Consider the following 13,711-nt stretch of genomic DNA (forward strand, 5'->3'; position numbering starts at 1 on the left):
AAGGTATGCTGTACCAAGAGATTCTTGTGAGATGACAATGGCTTATATTAACAAATTCTATATTACTTAAGGTATTTAAACTAAATTAAACTAAACTTAATTCACAATTTATATTAGCTCCATTTAAAAAATGACTACATTTTCATATTGACCAAAGCAAACTGAGCTTTAACTAATTAAGCATTTTATAGCACATTAAATCAAATCACACATTTTGTCATTTAGCATAATTTATCAATATTGATAATCCAGTGATACATCCAGTTTCCTATCAATGCTCTTTATTACATAGATTAATGATAATGACTATCCATAGCTTCATTATTACATAGAGTACTGATAATGACTATCCATAGCTTCTTTATTACATAGAGTACTGATAATGACTATCCATAGCTTCTTTATTACATAGAGTACTGATAATGACTATCCATAGCTTCTTTTTTACGTAGAGTACTGATAATGACTATCCATAGCTTCTTTATTACATAGATTACTGATAATGACTATCCATAGCTTCTTTATTACATAGAGTACTGATAATGACTATCCATAGCTTCTTTATTACATAGAGTACTGATAATGACTATCCATAGCTTCTTTACTACATAGATTACTGATAATGACTATCCATAGCTTCTTTATTACATAGAGTACTGATAATGACTATCCATAGCTTCTAGATTACATAGATTACTGATAATGACTATCCATAGCTTCTTTATTACATAGAGTACTGATAATGACTATCCATAGCTTCTTTATTACATAGAGTACTGATAATGACTATCCATAGCTTCTTTATTACATAGATTACTGATAATGACTATCCATAGCTTCTTTATTACATAGATTACTGATAATGACTATCCATAGCTTCTTTATTACATAGATTACTGATAATGACTATATCAGCCTCACTACTACTCCCCCTTACCACCCAAATCTCGGCTCTTGGCTCTGAGTTTGTTCACTTGGGACTCTGCTATGTCTGCTCGCTCCTCAGCCTCCTCCAGGTCATGCTGCACCTTCCTGAGCTTGGTCAGGTGCATGCTAGTCTGCTCCTCCTGGGTTTAGGAGAAAAAACAGAGTATATGTATAAGAGCACCGCTACGCTCTCTTTCTCTAAGGAAATACGTAATCATGCGCAGTACAGCTAGCTGTTAGGCACAGGCTGTCTCAGAGTGAATTGAAAGCCTTCAACTCCAAACATGTGAGTTTCAAGAACTAATGTACACTTGACTTGAGAGACTATGTCATTTGGCGATTGTGGTTCCCAAGTATAAAATGAGATGTTTTTGCATTTTCCATATCTCAACTTACCGCCTCTTCACACTGTCTCTTGTGAGCTTTCACTTTAAGTTGCAGCTTGTTGACCAGGTCCTGCAGCCGTGCAGTATTTTTCTTGTCTTCTTCAAACTATAAAACAGACATTTAAGCATACACTTGCATACTCACACATACAAGATAGGCTCTAGGACGCAGCAATGATTTTAAGAGTAATAATTCATTTGAATTGCACTGAAATAAAACTAATTTACCTGATAAGTAAGTTCTTTGATCCTTCTCTCATATTTTCTTAACCCTTTCATGGACTCTGCGCTTCGTTTCTGTTCTCCTTCTAGTTCGTTCTCCAGGTCTTTCACCTGTCAAAGGTAACACACAGATTAAAGTGCTGCAGAGATAGTGTCTGCTTTTTACATGTTTCAACACATCCAAGTCCATGGAATGTGCTTTCCCTCACCCTTGTCTCCAGTTTCTGGATCTCTTTTCTTCCACCCTTCATAGCCATTTGCTCTGCTTCATCCAGACGGTGCTGCAGGTCTTTGACTGTTGTCTCCATGTTCTTCTTCATCCTCTCCAGGTGAGCACTGGTGTCCTGCTCCTTCTTCAGCTCCTCAGCCATCATGGCTGCCTGACAACCACCAAAGTATTTTATTTAATGGATAAATTCCCACCTACTCATCAAGCCGTTAAAAATAACACTCACAATATTTACTTACATCTATAATGGCTTTCTTGGCTTTCTCATCTGCATTTCTGGCCTCCTGTACAGCATCCTCCACCTCTGACTGGAGCTGTGCTATGTCAATCTCCATCTTCTTCTTTGTGTTGTTCAGGCTGGTTGTCTGTGAGGGATGCCAAGAAATACTTTACTACCAGGCATCAAACAAATATTTACTGTCGATCCCAATTAGCAAAGTCTGGAACTCACTTGGGTGTGGAGAAACTGGATTTTCTCACTGACGTCGACCACCTCCTGTTCGGCCATTTTGCGACATCTGTCCGACTGCTCTAGAGCTGCTCTCATCTCCTCAATCTCCGTGGTCATGAGAGCAGCTCTGCGCTCGACAATCGCCAGCTGTTCCTTCAGGACCTCCTGTCCATGAAGGGCATCATCCAGGTGCACCTGGGTGTCCTGAAACACATGGGAGAAGGAGGGATCAGGAGGGCAAGTGGTGGGACCATAGCACATACCAAGGGGGTCAGGCTTTAGAGGCTTAGATTCAGCCAGTGACCGTCAGCTATTTTGGCGCCAAGTAGTTTGTTTCCCATATGCTGGTATCAACTATACACAAGTGTGGTCAATCATTTTAGAGTTTTGGTTATTGATGTCAGCAGTCGTGAGGCATTTGCAGCTCAGGAGATCGGCTCCCCATAGTTTTGGTGCCAAAACTTAGCACCACGAAGCAAGATGTTGGCGGTAATTTTTGTACTTCCTGGTCTGAAAGAGCTAGCATAGCATTGGTGCTAAGCTGTCACTCTCTCTGTCTATATAATACCTCTATGGTACAAACTGACCTTCAGCTGACACTGCAGGTTACGGAGCTGCCTGTGGGCCTCGGCGGCCTGGCGGTTAGCATGAGCGAGCTGGATTTCCATCTCGTTCAGATCTCCATCCATCTTCTTCTTCAAGCGCACGGCTTCATTCCTGCTCCGGGTCTCAGAGTCCAGAGCGCTTTGGAGCATGTCAATGGTCCGCTGATAGTTTCTCTTGAGCAGGTCAATCTCTTCGTCTTTCTCCGCCACCTTCCTGTCCAGTTCAGACTTCACTTGGTTGAGCTCCAGCTGGACATGGAGGATCTTGGCTTCCTCATGTTCTAGAGAGGACTTAAAATGAAATAAAAAGTATTACAGTATTTAGGTACCCCTAACATTCTGACTGGCGACTGCCAAAATCAGTTTCTTTTGACATCAGGATGAAGGGTGTTGAGTACCTCAGCTTCCTCAAGGGCTGTCTGGACATCCATTTTGTCTTGCTCGGCCTGTTTCACAACTTTCTCCAGCTCATGAATGGTTTTTGCAGACTGCCCCACTTGTTCAGTGACATCGGAAATCTCCTCTGAAAAAAAGGTAATAAAACAATCCTAAATAACTTAACTACTAAATAACTTTGGGCTCTTGCAGTTACATTTTAAAGCAGGGACCAAGCATTGGCAAGTTTAGGAACTGAAATCAACCAATACTTCAGTGGCCAGCATTTGAGTTTGTTTTAGAGGAAATTAGACAACAGAACATACGCTGAAGGTTTTTGCTCTCTCTCTTCATGCTCTCCAGATGATCCAGTGCCTCTTCATAGGCGTTTTTCAGTTTGAAAAGATCCGTGCTCAGAGTCCGGGACTCCCTTTGGGAGCCCTCAAGTTCTGACTGGCTCTCCTCATACTTCTGCTTCCACTCTGCAAGAACCTGGTGCAAGGACGACATACCTTCAGAATTTTCATCATTTATCAAAATGTAACTTTTCTGGTACTGAATTTGTATTTTCTGTTTTGTGATAAAGAATGAACTTTCAAGCAAATGCATCATCTGTAGACTAATACAGGGTTTTTGAAATGACCTTATCAAAGTTCTTCTGCTTCTTGTCCAGTACAGCATTGGAAGCATTGGCTCGCTCTGTCTCAACCATGAGATCCTCCACCTCTGCCTGCAGTCTCTGTTTGGTCTTCTCCAGAGAGGCACATTTAGCATTCACAGCTTCAGTTTGCTCCTCAGAGTCCTGAAGGCGCTGAGCAAGTCTCTTTCTAGAATGTGACAGAACACGAAGAAAATCGTATAAGCAAGTACAAATCAGGCACAGTACTAGCACATGCTACAGAATGCCACATTACTTGGCCTCTTCAAGTTCGTCGGTGCGCTGGATGGCATCCGTCTCGTATTTGGTTCTCCACTGCGCCACCTCGCTGTTGGCCTTGGACATGCAGCGCTGCAGCTCAGCTTTGGCCTCCTGCTCCTCCTCAAACTGCTCCCGCAGGAGGTCGCAGTCATGGCGGGATGAATGTAAACCGTGAGCCAGAGCATTCTTGGCCTGGAATCCATCAGAAAACCATGAATGCTTTAAAGAGAGCCATAGACCAAATGACAATAACACATCTTTAGAGATAGTTGTGAAATAGAAAAAGAAGCAGGTAGGAGAAAATGGTAGAACCTTAATTTCCTCGTCTATAAGTCTCTTTAGTTCTTCATTTTGCTGAGAGTACAAAGCCTTTACTCGGTTCAGCTGAGAAATGGTAGTCTCTCTCTCTTCAAGATTACGTGTGAGCTCACCTGCTCAAGGAAAATAAAGCCTTTTAGTAAAAAAAAGAGGCATTCATTGTGTATTTCATGCTGAGAAAGAACTATTCAAATATCACCATTTTCGGCTTGCAGGCGAGCATTTTGACTTGTGTAGTCACTCAGAGCCTTCTGGGCTTCATCAGCCTTTGCCTTATATTCATGACATTGATCCTCAAGGCTGCGGCACTGTTTCTCAGTGTTAGCCTGGAATATTGATGTGTAGGGCTCACTTGAAGAAAGCATAAATGATATACAATGATTTAAATGAAGCATTTGAAAATGAAATGGCTTCAGGCTTACCTTAGTTTTCAGAATTCCCTCCATGTGGCTTGACATGTCATCTACCTCCATCTTGTATTCACTTTTCTCCTTCTCTAGTTTCTGTTTAACTCGCTGGAGATTCTCGATTTGCTCCCCCAGTTCTGCCACGCTGTCTGCCTGTTTCTTGCGGAGAGTGGCGGTGACGGACTCATGCTGCAAGGTGGCCTCTTCGAGGTCTCGCCGCAGCTTCTGGAATTCTGCCTCCCGCTTCTTGTTCATCTCGATCTGGGCCGCAGTGGCACCACCGGACTCCTCCAGCCTCTCACTGATCTCCTCCAGCTCCCTGGAGATATCAGCCCTCTGCTTCTCTACTTTTGCTCGGGCAGCGCGATCAGCCTCACTCTCCTCCTCGAGTTCTTCAATACGAGCCTATGAATAAGCAGGGTTGGGGAGTAAGTTACAAGTAACAAAGTTATAAAATTAAATTACAAAATAAATCTAATTGTAATAAGTTACAGTTACTGTAAGAAAAAAAACTTAGTTTCATTACAGTAACTAATCAAAAGGTTGGCCTTTTGTCTACCAATCAGTAATTAAAAACATTAACATTAACATTTTAACAGGGTAGCTAGTAATCTGTAAGCTATTAGATTTCAAAAGTAACCTTCATAAACCTGTGAATATGTGGGAAAACATTGAAATTGTGTCAAGGGAATTATTCCACAAATGTAAGCTTACTTGAAGCTCCTTGATTTTCTTTTGAAGCTGCAAGCTCTGTATTTGCTCATCATCAACTTTAGCCTGAAGGTGATCAAGTTCAAAATCCTTCCTGTAAAGATTTACAACTTGTTATGAATTATATCACACATAATGAGAAGATTTGTATGTTGTACCAAGGTTTAACCTGAGGAGCCAGAATGAAATATTGGTGGATGAAACCATACTTTTTCAGTCTTTCATCCAGTTGCTGCCTTTCGTTTTCTAAGTCCATGATGTTTTCTAAGGACAGTTTGAGGTCCCCCTCCAGTTTCCTCTTGGCTCTGTCAAGATCTGCACGTATCTTCTTTTCTTGTTCCAGAGATCCCTCAAGCTAAAATGATAAACTTGACTTTTATCAATCAGTCACACAGGCACAACATGAAATGTGACCATTAAAGCAGCATCAGTTAATAAAAGTGCAATAAATGAAAACCCAAATAGTTTAAAGAAATAGACATACATCATCAACTTGTTGCTCGAGTTTTAGTTTTGTCTTGGTGAGTGTGCTGACTTTGTCCTCCTCAGCCTGAAGGTCATCCAAGGTCTGCTGATGAACCTCCTGCAGGGATTTCATCTCCTTTGAGGACTTCAGGAGGACTTCTTCCAGTGTGGTGAGCTCCTCTATCAAATTCTTCACCTATGGTCATAATTGTACATAGAAATTACACTTTTACCATGACTGACTGAACATCCAAGCTTAAAGCAAAAACTTGTATTTGCATTTAAATATCATAACAGATAACCTGTCCCCTCACCTTGTTCTCAGTGGCAAACTTTTCCTTCTCCACCTTGGCAATGGTGAGCTCCAAGTCATCAATGTCTCTTTTCAGCTCAGAGCACTCATCTTCAAGCTTCCTTTTCTTGGCTGTAATATCAGCATTTATCTCCTCCTCTTCCTCTATCCTCTCAGAGATCTCCTTCACCTTTGCCTCCAGGTGAATCTTGCTCTTGATGATACCTTCATATCTCTCCTCAGCGTCTACAAGATTATCTCTCTCCTGTGAAAACATGGGCACGTCATAAATGGCTTTTCAGTCCAGTAATGGAGGAAAAAATTTTCACAGCTACACAAACACCGACCGGATGAACCTGTTCCAACGCCTGTATTTAATAGAATATTATTTAATACAGGTAAACAGGTAAACAGTTATATTGATTTGGAATATACAAGACTGTAAAGAAAGACCCTTACGGCTTGGATCTGAAAATAGAGGTCATTCTTCTCTTGGACAAGGACAACCATTTTCTCCTCCAGCTCCTTCCTTCTGGTCTCTGACTTAACAAACTCCTCTTTCAACTTGGAAAATTCTTCCTTAATGTTTTGCATCTCTTTCTCCGCTTCTGCACTGCGTAGCAGCGGTTTGATCTTGAAGAAGAGCCTCATCCATGGCCAGTTCTTCACATTCATGAAGGAGCGAAGGTTGTACTGGAGGATGTAAATAGACTCCCTATACAGAACACACAGATACATACCCATTAATGAAATACTGTCATAACAGTGTGTTGTATTATTGTTGTATATGTTTTAGTTTGTTTCTTTGTTTGTTTCCGGGTTTAAACCTTTTCATTGTCATCTCTTTGAACTTGAGCCTGGACACGTAACCCCTGGAGACGGCCTGGATGCGTGTCATGAGCACTGCCAGCCGCTCGTCTCTCATCTCCTCCAGCAGACCCAGAAGACCGGCTTTGAAGAACACCTGAGCAGAAACACACAACTCGATCCAAAGTTCCCTAAGCATGCAGCAAATGCACATCACGTTTCTTGAACCCCTCTGTCAAAAGACCAACGTTACCATGTCATAAACATGTCATGACATTGTCAAAAGGTTGTCAGTGACAGTCAGGTTATGTCACCAAGTTAAGTGTTACCATGCATCCACAGGGGATGTACTACTCTTTCCCAATCTATAATGTTACCTTGGTATGTCCAAATTTATACTGGGTATGATCCACATCGATCGAGGACAGTAATTTCTCTGAAGCTTTTTTGCTGTCAATGAACTGTCCCTCAGGAATGGCGTTTGCATTCAGGATCCTATACCTATCAAAATGGAGAATCAAATTGCACTGCATTGGGTTTGTTATGATAGGACTTATATTTATTAACCATTAGATGTGATAAGATGTACCTCTGCTTGAAGTCCCCGTATAAGATTCTGCTTGGGAAACCCTTCCTACAGATCCTAATGCCTTCCAGCACACCGTTACAGCGCAGCTGGTGCAGAACCAAGACATTGTCCATGGCACCTTCAGACAAGAGAAGCTCATATGTTAATCTGACAGGTTAGTTATTCTTCCAATGTTAATGAATCCTTTTACATTGGATTGATGATAGGGGCCGTGTCTCACCAGGTGTTTTGGTCTCGTTGGGAATGAGGCAGCGGACAAAGTGAGGATGAGTGGACCTCAGGTTGGACATGAGCTTGTTTAGATTTTCCTGCAAACAGAAGCTCTGTTATCATGCCTGCCATTGAGCCCACTGTGCAGTACAATACTTTCTAAGAGGTTTAATGAGCAGTGTTCGTAACAGCCAGTGTCATCACCAGCATTTGATTGTCAAAGCAAGTGTTTTGGAATGGCAAAAGCACTACGGAGGTTACCCTGAAAAGTGCAGAGACAGTCTGGAAAGACGAGCCTTTCCTCTTCCCGCCTTTCTGTCTGCCGCTACCGTCCCCTACAGTTAGGGAGAAGGAATGGGTGTGTGAGAGAGTGTGCTACATGTGAGAGTTTCAGGAGCTCCGTGGCTGTGCAGGGACTCACCGTCAGCGGTGGCGTAGCTGGCAAAGAGCTGACCCAGCAGTTTGAGACCGGCCTTCTGGTACAGCTGCACCACCGTGTCATTCAGAGGGTCTTTGTTCTTCTCCAGCCAGCCGCTGATGTTGTAATCCACCGTGCCGGCATAGTGCACCAGGGAGAAGTGGGCCTCGGCCTTGCCTTTGGCAGGCTTGGGCTTCTGGAAGTTGTTGTTCTTGCCAGAGTGCTGATCATACAGTTTGTTTTTGAAGGAGGTGTCTGTGGCCTTTGGAAACATACACTCCTCTTCAAGGATGGAGAAGATGCCCATTGGCTATGGACAAAAATGGAATGTTATAACCAGACATCTTAATTTACACAAGACAATCTCATAAGGCCATGATTATTTTTAATTTAAGTTTACTTGCCCTATGTAGTCCTCACTGTGTTTAATAGATTACCTTCTCAATAAGCTCAATGCAGGCAGCCAAATCCATTCCAAAGTCTATGAACTCCCACTCAATCCCCTCTTTCTTATACTCCTCTTGCTCCAACACAAACATGTGGTGGTTGAAAAACTGTTGCAGCTTCTCATTGGTGAAGTTAATACACATCTGTTCCAAGCTGTTCATCTGTTAGACGACAGACATTAGAGAGTTTTAACGACAAGCTTATTCCTTTCCATCTGTGCCTGTGACTAGTGTCTCAGTAGCATTAAACTCACTTCAAAGATTTCAAATCCTGCAATGTCCAGCACTCCAATGAAATGCTGCCGAGGTAGTCGGGTGTCCAACTGCTGATTGATACGCGTCACCATCCACAGGAAAAGCTTTTCATACACAGCTTTTGAAAGCCCCCCCATGGAATTATACACCTTCAAGAAAATGAGGCAGTGATATTCATTCATTTATCAAGTATACTACATTTCATTTAGGGTTGCCAATTATTCTTTTTTTTGTGTGACTGTACCTGTTGGACAGTCTGACCCTTGGTGACATACTCGTTTCCCACCTTCACCCTGGGGTAGCACACAGCTTTGAGCAGGTCAGCGGAGTTCAGGCCCATGAGGTAGCCGACTTTGTCAGCCACTGGTGAGCGAGCAAACAATAAATCACGTGTAAATGAATTCATAAAATATTGAAACAACAACTTCAAAACAAGGCTTTTTTTATACCCTCAGTGCCGTCAGGCTCAGCCTGCTCTTCCCGCTGTTTCTGTTTGAACCTCATGTTGCCATGGTGCATCACTGCCCCTGTGAGTTTGTATATCCCAGATTTCTCGTCTGTGTTGAAACCCAGGATGTCAATGGCATTCTGTAGAAGGAGAGAAGGAATGTAGATCACACCCCTCGTGGCTAATGAATATTTTCTCCATGTATTCCCAGAAACAGAGTTGAGCCTAACTGAGAAACTGTTAGAATGACAGGCTCTCTTACATCTGTAGCCATGAGTTCCTCCGTGTCATCAATACTCTGCACTGTGATCTCGCCCTGACTGATGAAAGGGTAGTCATATGGGTTTGTGGTGAGAAGCATCATCTCTGAGTGAAACAAGAGAAGACTTTTTAAGTTGCACAGATGTCTGGTGAAGTATCCAAATGTTTGTATTTAGACTGTTTAAGATGCAGTACCAACCAATTAATTCTGGCTTCTTATTAGACAAAATCTGATAGAAGATGTGGTAACTTCTCTCTGCAGGTAGCTGAAATGTAACTCTGGATTTTTCCAGAAGGTCTGAGGAGGAGAGCATATACATCAGTAGGTGGGGACTGGTGTTAATTCAACTCCAATCCATTTTTACTGGTATATTTCAATAAAATGTATCATGTAAACAATGACAGATCAGGACCAAATGTCTCACATGTCTCAATGTCGGCAGATGCCAGCTTCCCCTTTGTTCCAAAGTGGATTCTGATGAATTTGCCCTGAAATCGTAAAATGTTATCTTTCCTTTAGAGTAATAGCACAAATAGAGTCTTGGGCTCTGATGGACTTATGAGTGGTCTAATGAAACACTTACAAAGCGAGAGGAGTTGTCGTTCCTCACAGTTTTGGCATTCCCAAAGGCTTCTAGAAGGGGGTTGGCCTGGATGATTTGATCCTCCAGGGTGCCCTGTATCAATGATTCCATGAATCATGAGAACAGAAATGCAAGTCTGCTCCCAGATTGGCTCGTTTGAAAATAATAGTTTACATTGTACCTTCATTTTGCCAGTGGCTTGCTCCTTCCTCTTGCCTGAGTCCATTGCAATTGTTGCAAAGTACTGGATGACACGTTTTGTGTTCACAGTCTTTCCTGCACCAGATTCTCCGCTATTGTGCAAAACATGAAACAGGTCCTCGTATTAACACACAAAAACAAAGAGAAGCTTACTTAATATTCCAAATTAATTAACAGTATTTAATTTGAACATACGTAATCAGAATGGACTGGTTCTCACGATCTGAAAGAAAAATGAGAGAGATTACAATTGTGTACACATGCAAATTAATCTAATACTCCTTTAATATATACCAATAATCTTATCTAAATCCTTTCGTTTCAGTTCGGTCTAAGAAGAAAATTGGACAGTTCCAAATGGACTGAAACAAAGGGATTTAAATAAGATTATTGGTATATAATAAAGGAGTATTAGACCCATTTGCATGTAGATAAATGTGTGTATGTTATGTATTGACTTTAAAACCTTAAAGTTACAGTCCATGATTGTGGCAAAAGGTTGTTGTTGTTCAACAGCCAATCAAATTACATTCCTCCTTTCTGTGCTCCTGAAGCAATCTATTGGTTGGCTGGAATAGTGTATGGTTCAGTCTGAGCCACTTTGTTCCCCATTTACAGAGCCAGGACTTGGAACTCACTCCGTTTTGGAGTGTGTGCATTTCTGCTGGCTCCACCATGTGCTGTCTGATTGTTATCTTTCCCTGACATATCACATGACACCATGAGGTTCTGTTAAGGCATACCTGTGAGCATGAACTGGTAGGCATTGTCGGAAATGGAGAAAATATGGGGCGGGACTTCTTGCCTCTTCTTCCCGCGGTACCCAGCCACCACCTCAGGGTTGTAAACTGGAAGCCACTTGTAGGGGTTCACAGTCACACAGAACAGCCCAGAGTAGGTCTGCAAGGAAATGAGGGCTGTTAGTATCTCATTGAGACAATGTGTTCCTACTCAGGAGAGCAGCAACAACATTGAGGTCATGAATTGTTTACCCAAGGACCAAACCGAATGACGACATGCATACCCGTATTCCACTGTAGGTGGCTTTGAAAAAAAAGCTTCTGCCAGATCAGGGCTTCTCAGTCTTATTCCTGGATCCCCCATTCTATACATGTTTCATCTTATCCTGCTTTAAACTGGGTTGCACTCTTGATTCACTACGTACACCTGACTTGAGTGTATAATCGAGAACATTTTAAATGATACTGGTTTAAATCAGGTGTGCTTGAAGCAGGGACAGCCAGAAGATGTTCAGTGCATGGGAGCCCCAGGAGCAAGACTGCGATCGCCTGTGATAAATTAATAAATTATGAAGTATATATGTGTGTGTAGTGGTTTTGGTTACATAAATCATCCAGGCAGCGTAGCGATCCTTCAGGTTGAACAGGACGGCTGGCTCGTGAAGATGGGTCAGCATGGCCATGTCCTCGATCTTGTCAAACTTGGGAGGATTCATGGGCCGGATGTCATCTGGCTTCACCGTGACAACCTGTTGCATAGCCAGATAGGTACAAAAGTCTTAAGTGTACATGTTAAACAGTTGGGCACTAGCAGTCCTTTAAGTACTACCCCTTCACTGGAAATGAATTAATCCATAAGGCTTATTTTGAGATAGTTGTAATGCACTCAAGAAAAACAGTGGAAACTTTGTAACCTTTTTTTATTGTGAAATAATAAAATAATTAACATATGTCTAAAAAACAGTGGAAACAGATGTGCCATGGAGGTCTGGAACATCTAGGGGAGACTAAACGAGTACCAACCCTTCCATCCTCCGTCTCCACTGTAACCTTGGTGCTGTCCTGGCTCAGGATCTTTCCTTTGACGTACTCTGCCTTTGGGTCAGCCACATAGCAGGAGGTTTTTGCGTCAAAGGGCTGGTTCTGAGCCGCAATCCTCTCCCGCTCCGACTTGCGCAGGTACGGGGCAGCCTCCCCAAACATTTCCATCTCAGCGGCACTCATCTTGAAAAGCTGTATGAAAGGCAGTCACCGCAGTTCATTATACTTTCAAATCATTTTATATGGATACAACAGATATTAAATAATCCCTTATTAGATATTAATATTAATAACTTGATAAAATGCAATGAAAGTAATTCCCGTTGAAGCTTACCTTTTGTTGTTCAGTATTATGCAGAAACAAGCTGCATCTACCCAAGGGCGTGTATTTGAGATACTTGAATAAAAGAGTCCTTTTCTTCTCTGTGTATCACTAACAGAACCAGGAAACTACTTCAGCTCTACTGTGACTCGAGCTTTCCGAACACAATTGCATTCCTTCCGCCCTCCTTTGTCATCGTGCTAACAAGACTTTGACAGCTTTTATAAAGGGGGCAGTTTTCAGGGGGCATTTTCCCAAGGGGCAGCAGAACCTTATTTGGGCCGTGATCAAATCGGGCTTGGGGGGTCTCTTTGGAGCAGTCAACAATGTTCATTTTGCACTTTGAAATGTCTATCCCCGGGTTCATTGCACCACCTTTAAATGTTTTCATTGTGATCCTCGGCCCAGTCCATTAAAAAGCAATGATGGCAGATTAGAGGGATTTGGGGCTCTTGATTTAACAGTGCTTATTTTCTTGGCTCAGGGAAGATTAGGTCTACCGAGGCAATGCCTAAACGCTGGCACTGGCTGTCTGTGATTGGTGGCGTTGGAGCCTGTCTGGTGGGGGATAATGTGGATGTGGGCAAAGGGTGTCTGGCACCAGGTCATGCATGCCAATGTGTAAGCATATGTCTGCACCACACTCTTCCATTCATACCCCACATTACTTTGATTCTGGGAGACCTCCATTCAGGTTTACACCACTGAAACATATAAACAGAAGGGGAAAGTCTCCATTTTTCACAGGGTTGGCTTTTTCTTAATGTCGTGATTACAGAAATTGGCTTTTCACAACAACCTGCTTCAGTGCCTAGACATGGAAATGGAATAAAACCATAAATTAAATCAAAGCAACACAATGAAAATCAAGCATTCTTTAAACACAGGAAAATAACTAATATGATATTTTGTTTTACATAAAGTGAATATGAATACGAGGATTCAATTCAATTGTATTTATATAGCGCTACAACAATACAATTGTCTCTAGGTGCTTTACAGAGCCCAGAGCCTGAACCATGCCAAGAGAACTGCCCGAAGTGTGTATTATTGCTGTGGATCAGCCTGTTATATGTATTTAT

General features: G+C 42.2%; 1 protein-coding gene across 1 annotated transcript; it reads right to left on the reverse strand.

Moving 5' to 3' along the window:
* Nucleotides 1-683: 683 nt before the first annotated feature.
* LOC105910935 (myosin-4-like) lies at nucleotides 684-12,490 on the reverse strand. The gene is made up of 38 exons (XM_031576650.1): nucleotides 12,290-12,490; nucleotides 11,872-12,015; nucleotides 11,270-11,426; nucleotides 10,722-10,749; nucleotides 10,507-10,618; nucleotides 10,326-10,418; nucleotides 10,167-10,230; nucleotides 9,941-10,039; nucleotides 9,743-9,846; nucleotides 9,482-9,620; nucleotides 9,277-9,395; nucleotides 9,032-9,181; nucleotides 8,769-8,939; nucleotides 8,335-8,641; nucleotides 8,175-8,248; nucleotides 7,924-8,011; nucleotides 7,704-7,821; nucleotides 7,492-7,615; nucleotides 7,135-7,271; nucleotides 6,767-7,022; nucleotides 6,330-6,572; nucleotides 6,035-6,211; nucleotides 5,760-5,905; nucleotides 5,554-5,644; nucleotides 4,855-5,244; nucleotides 4,632-4,758; nucleotides 4,427-4,545; nucleotides 4,110-4,306; nucleotides 3,839-4,022; nucleotides 3,522-3,687; nucleotides 3,219-3,343; nucleotides 2,803-3,111; nucleotides 2,216-2,419; nucleotides 2,004-2,129; nucleotides 1,745-1,915; nucleotides 1,542-1,646; nucleotides 1,324-1,419; nucleotides 684-1,067 (listed from the first exon to the last, which is right to left on the reverse strand). The coding sequence occupies exons 1-38, from the start codon at nucleotides 12,488-12,490 to the stop codon at nucleotides 924-926; spliced, it is 5,805 nt and encodes a 1,934-aa protein (XP_031432510.1). The 3' UTR covers nucleotides 684-923.
* Between the last annotated feature and the right edge of the window lie 1,221 nt (nucleotides 12,491-13,711).

This window comes from Clupea harengus, chromosome 1 (genome assembly GCF_900700415.2).
Source record: "Clupea harengus chromosome 1, Ch_v2.0.2, whole genome shotgun sequence".
Lineage (NCBI taxonomy): Eukaryota > Metazoa > Chordata > Actinopteri > Clupeiformes > Clupeidae > Clupea > Clupea harengus.

What these genes read in the sequence shown, in the direction of transcription:
- LOC105910935 (XM_031576650.1), bottom strand. Translation starts at nt 12,490, where the DNA reads ATGAGTGCCGCTGAGATGGAAATGTTTGGGGAGGCTGCCCCGTACCTG. An exon ending in AACCAGTCCATTCTGATTAC is followed by an intron (nt 10,619 to 10,721) that starts GTATGTTCAAAT and finishes TTTGCACAATAG; the next exon opens with CGGAGAATCTGGTGCAGGAA. An exon ending in CAACGAGACCAAAACACCTG is followed by an intron (nt 7,822 to 7,923) that starts GTGAGACACGGC and finishes TCTTGTCTGAAG; the next exon opens with GTGCCATGGACAATGTCTTG.